Source organism: Gracilinanus agilis, unplaced genomic scaffold (assembly GCF_016433145.1).
Source record: "Gracilinanus agilis isolate LMUSP501 unplaced genomic scaffold, AgileGrace unplaced_scaffold1207, whole genome shotgun sequence".
Taxonomy (NCBI): domain Eukaryota; kingdom Metazoa; phylum Chordata; class Mammalia; order Didelphimorphia; family Didelphidae; genus Gracilinanus; species Gracilinanus agilis.
The window spans coordinates 1-4185 of record NW_025342554.1 but is presented as its reverse complement, the minus strand read 5'-3'; the positions used below and the strand labels follow the sequence as shown (position 1 = coordinate 4185).

The 4185-nt window shown below is 63.1% G+C and overlaps 1 protein-coding gene and 1 long non-coding RNA gene across 2 annotated transcripts; one reads left to right on the top strand and one right to left on the bottom strand.

Moving 5' to 3' along the window:
- Window positions 1–11: 11 nt before the first annotated feature.
- PRICKLE3 (prickle planar cell polarity protein 3) lies at window positions 12–3660 on the top strand (the record flags this gene model as incomplete). Its single annotated transcript, XM_044683048.1, has 6 exons — window positions 12–248; window positions 946–1059; window positions 1220–1357; window positions 1915–2118; window positions 2314–2500; window positions 2734–3660. Coding segments are annotated over 6 exons (1623 nt in total), but the record flags the coding sequence as incomplete, so codon positions are not given.
- Window positions 3661–3747: 87 nt separating this feature from the next.
- On the bottom strand, window positions 3748–4153 carry LOC123253972. Its single transcript, XR_006506644.1, has 2 exons — window positions 4002–4153; window positions 3748–3919 (listed from the first exon to the last, which is right to left on the bottom strand). It is a non-coding gene; the product is annotated as an uncharacterized LOC123253972 (long non-coding RNA).
- Window positions 4154–4185: the final 32 nt, after the last annotated feature.

The following is a 4185-nucleotide window of genomic DNA, read 5'->3' as shown; positions in this document are numbered from 1 at the left end:
GAGGGAGGGGCGCAGCCCGAGCGGCCGGCCGCTGCGGAGCTCCCGAGGTCTGCCCTCCCCACAGGAAGATCTGTCAGCATTGCAAGTGCCGCCGAGAGGAGCACCCGGGCAGCGGGCTCCCCGCCGACCTGCAGCAGCTCGTGAGCCGCCTCCTCGCCGACTTCCAGCGGCCTCCCAGCTCCCAGGAGCCTTCTGGCTGGGCCTCGGACGAGTATGCCTGGGCACCCCCAGGCCTCAAGCCCGAGCAGGTAGCCTTGCAGCCTCCTCCCAGGGGGCTTTCCGGGGCCCATTGGCAGTGCCTCGGTTTCCCCTCTGTGGAAGCCTGGGGGGGAGGGGCAGGACTGCTGTCCTAAATGGTGGCTCCCCAAGAGCCTCCCCCCCCAGCGGGATGGGGGTGGGGCCGGGCCCTGGCTCCTCATCTCTCTCCCTCAGGGCATTCCCAGGCGGGCAGCCCCTCTCCTGGGCCTCTAAGGTTGCCCAGAGGGCTCAGGGCTGCCCAGGGTTGTTGCTGGGCCCTGGGTGGGCCGGGTCCAAACGCCCCTCCCTCCTCTCCCCTCCCAGAGGAGGGAAAACAAGTTCTCCTGCCAGAGTTCTGGCCTCTTGACTCAACTGTACCCCTGGAGCCAGGCTCTGGCCCTCTCTGGCCATGCATTTCTCTGGGATGGTGCCAGAGCAGAGGCTTCTGGGTGAGAGCTGGGGGCCAGGCAGGGCCATTAAGGATCCACCTGTTTTAAGTGGCAGGAAACCTGAAACCTCTGAGAGGGCCCCCCCCCCCAGGGCTGACCCCGGGGCCAGTTCCATTGAGGTGTTGGCTGGCCTGGCCTAGAGTGATCTGAGATTCAAAGACCCACAGATTTGGCCTGAGCCTCCTCTCCACCCCACCCCACCCGAGCACCCCCTGCGGTCTGCTCTCTTTCTCCCTCTTCAACTCTCCATTGCTCCCAGGTGGACCAGTTTTTCAGCTGTCTGCCAGAGGACAAAGTTCCTTACGTGAACAGCCTTGGGGAAAGGTACCGGGTTCAACAACTGCTCCGCCAGCTGCCCCCACATGACAGTGAGGTGAGCTCTCCGCACCCCCTAGACTGTGGGCAGCCTTCCAGAGGAGGGCTCCAATTGAGTTCGTCCTCTCTACTGTGCAAGGGAAGAGGAGGGGGGGGGTGCCCAGCCTGACCGTGTGACCCCTGATCACCCCACCCCCACCCTCCACTCCACTCCCCAGGCCCAGTATTGTGCAGCACTGGAGGGAGAGGAGGAGAAGGAATTGAGGCGGTTCAGCCAAAAGCGGAGACGAGAAAACCTGGGTCGCGGGGCTGTTCGAGCATTCCCGGTGTCTATTACTGGGGCCATCTGTGAGCAGGTGAGTGAGCGGGGCACTCGGGGCCCCCTTGTACCTCAGTTTCCCCACTCCAAGTCTCCCAAGAAACCAACTCTACAATGCTTTCCCTGTGGTCCCTCCCCCAGGACGAAACAGAAAGGGCTGCCAGCCCCCGCTTTTAGCCTCATGGCATTCCCCTTCCAGCCAAATTGGCTGCCTTGCCCTTTGCTGGTTCTTCATGCCACCTCCATGCCTTTGCCCAGAAGACCCTTCCTTCACCTCTGCCTCTTCAAATCCCTGATTTCCTTCAAGATTCAGCTCGGGCACATCCTTTGGAAGACCTGTCCCAATCCTTCCCCCCAGCTGCGGCCCCAGCCGGACCTAGGGTTGCCTTGATCCCCTTGAGAGGGCAGAGGCCGTGGGCTGGCTCACTCACCCACCAGCTCGGTCCCAGCCCAAAGGAGGCGTTTCTTTCTGTCGGTTGGCCCACCGGGATGGAGCGCCTACTGTGTATCCCAGATACAAAGAAAGGGAGAAGGGGAGCCCCACCCTAGAGGAGCTCACTGCCCGATGGATTGCCTTCTCTTCCTCCCTCACAGTGTGGGAAGCAGATCCGAGGGGGGGATCTGGTGGTCTTTGCCAGCCGGGCAGGCCACGGGACCTGTTGGCACCCCCAGTGCTTCCTCTGTGCTACCTGTGGTGAACTGCTGGTTGACCTCATTTACTTCTACCAGGCCGGGAAAATCTACTGTGGGCGCCACCACGCCGAGTGCCTTCGGCCCCGATGCCAAGCCTGTGATGAAGTATCCAAGGGGCCTGACTAGGGGCCTGGCAGGGAGGCAGGGGCACCCAGACCAGAGGAGCGAGCGCAGCTCCTGCCATCTTATTCCTTGCTTGGGCAGGAAGGAGGGCGGGAGGGAAAAAAAAGACCCAGGCTTGGGAACCCCTCACCCTTCCATCCTCCCATTTTCCTGCCTGTCTCCTTCCCACCCCCCCAGATCATCTTTGCAGCAGAATGCACCGAGGCCGAGGGGCGTCACTGGCACATTCGCCACTTCTGCTGCTTTGACTGTGAGGGGCCTCTGGGGGGGCAGCGTTACGTGATGAGGGGCAGCCGACCCCACTGTGGGGCCTGCTATGAGGCCAGGCACGCCCAGTATTGTGACAGCTGTGGAGAGCGAATCGGTGAGGAGGCCTCCCGGAGCTAACCTGAGCAAGGGCAATGAGCACCTCTTCTCAGCTTCCATTGGGCCATGGGCCTCAGTTTACCCCAGAGCCTACACTTGGGAAGAGGGGCAGCTATGGGGGGAGGTTCTTGCTTTAGGGAAAAGTGGAGAGGGAGGAGCTAGTGGGCCTCTGGCCCCACCAAGCCTCCTTTTTCCTGGCCCAGTTCTCACTCTGTTCTCACCCCTACCCAGGAATGGAACAGGGCCAGATGACCTATGGTGGGCAACACTGGCACGCATCTGAGAGCTGTTTCAGCTGTTGCCGCTGTGGGCGACCCCTGCTAGGTGAGCCCTTCCTGCCCAAGCAGGGGCAGATCTTCTGCTCCCGGGTCTGCAGCCTACCTGCTCCAGCAGAGGCGGCAGCGGTGATGATGGCCACTTACCCCATGGCTCCCACTGCAACAGTTCTCCAGGCCAGATCACGCTCTGGCTCCCCGGTGGGCAGAGAGTGCAGCCGCTTCTGCCGTGGGGCCCCACAGCGACACTCCATGCCTGCCCTGGGCCTCCGCCGAGGGAGCCCTTCACCAAACCCTCAAGCCACATCTGCCCCCAACCCACCAGCCTCCTCAGGGGGTCCCGAGTTCTGCCGGCGAGGGGAGCTCCGTGTTAGCTTCCAGGAACCCCTGGTGGCCCAAGCCCCCCAGGAGAGGGAGCAGCCCCAGAGCCCTCCCCCCAGGCCTCAGAGGCCACCTTCCCATGGCCACAGTCTCCACCTGGAGTGGGACTCGGCCTGGGTGTCCTCTTCTTCCTCCTCCTCCTCCTCCAACTCAGAGGAGGATGGCTACTTCCTCGGGGAGCCCATTCCTTTGCCCCGAGCCCTTCAAAGAGCTACTCGGGATCCCCCAGGGAAGGAAGGGAGGTGGGGGGCTTCTCCTAGGCCAGCTCAGAGCCAGGGTCGACCCCAGGACAGGGACAGGAACTGCACTGTGGCCTGAGACTCTGGTCCAGCCTCATTCCTCTCCCAACTGGAAATCGGGGTTCGGAGCGGCTGGTGGCTCAGGTTCTCCACATCCCTCTTCTACTGCCCAGCATCTCCCACGGGTACCTGGAGAGCCTACTGGGCCAGCCTACACTTGCCAGAATTCTGGCTCTGCCCATTAAAATGATGACTCGAATGCGTTTGGGTTCCCAGATGGTGTTTTTGTGAAGCTGCCTCCTCCCCCCCCCACTGGCATCTGCCCACCAAAGAAGTTCACGACCAACCCATCAGTTGACTCGTCCCCCATTTATTTGTCGTCTTCCTGTGCCCCCTCTCTGGGCTCCTGAAGGGGAGGGAGAGGAGGGAGATCCACAGGCACGGGCCATCCTCTTCGCTCTTCTGGGAGGAGGGAGGGAGCCCACGGCGGCCAGTGGCACTACGAGGGGCCGTCGGGAGACTCTGGGAGGGGGCGAGGGGGGGAGAGTTGAGGCTGAGCCGGATCCAGGGAGGGGCCTCCCCAGCACCACCTCTGCTCACTTACCCGTGGCAGCCGGAGTGTGGCGGCTCCGCTGGGCCTGGAAGGTGCTATAGGCGTCGTAGGCAAACAGGAAGGTGGCCACAAGCCCCAATACCTGAGGGAGGGCGGGGAGGGTCAGGGGAGGAAGCAGAGCGCCCAGGCCCCCGGCCCCCAGCTCCAGCCCGGCCCGGCCCAGCAGGGCAGCTTA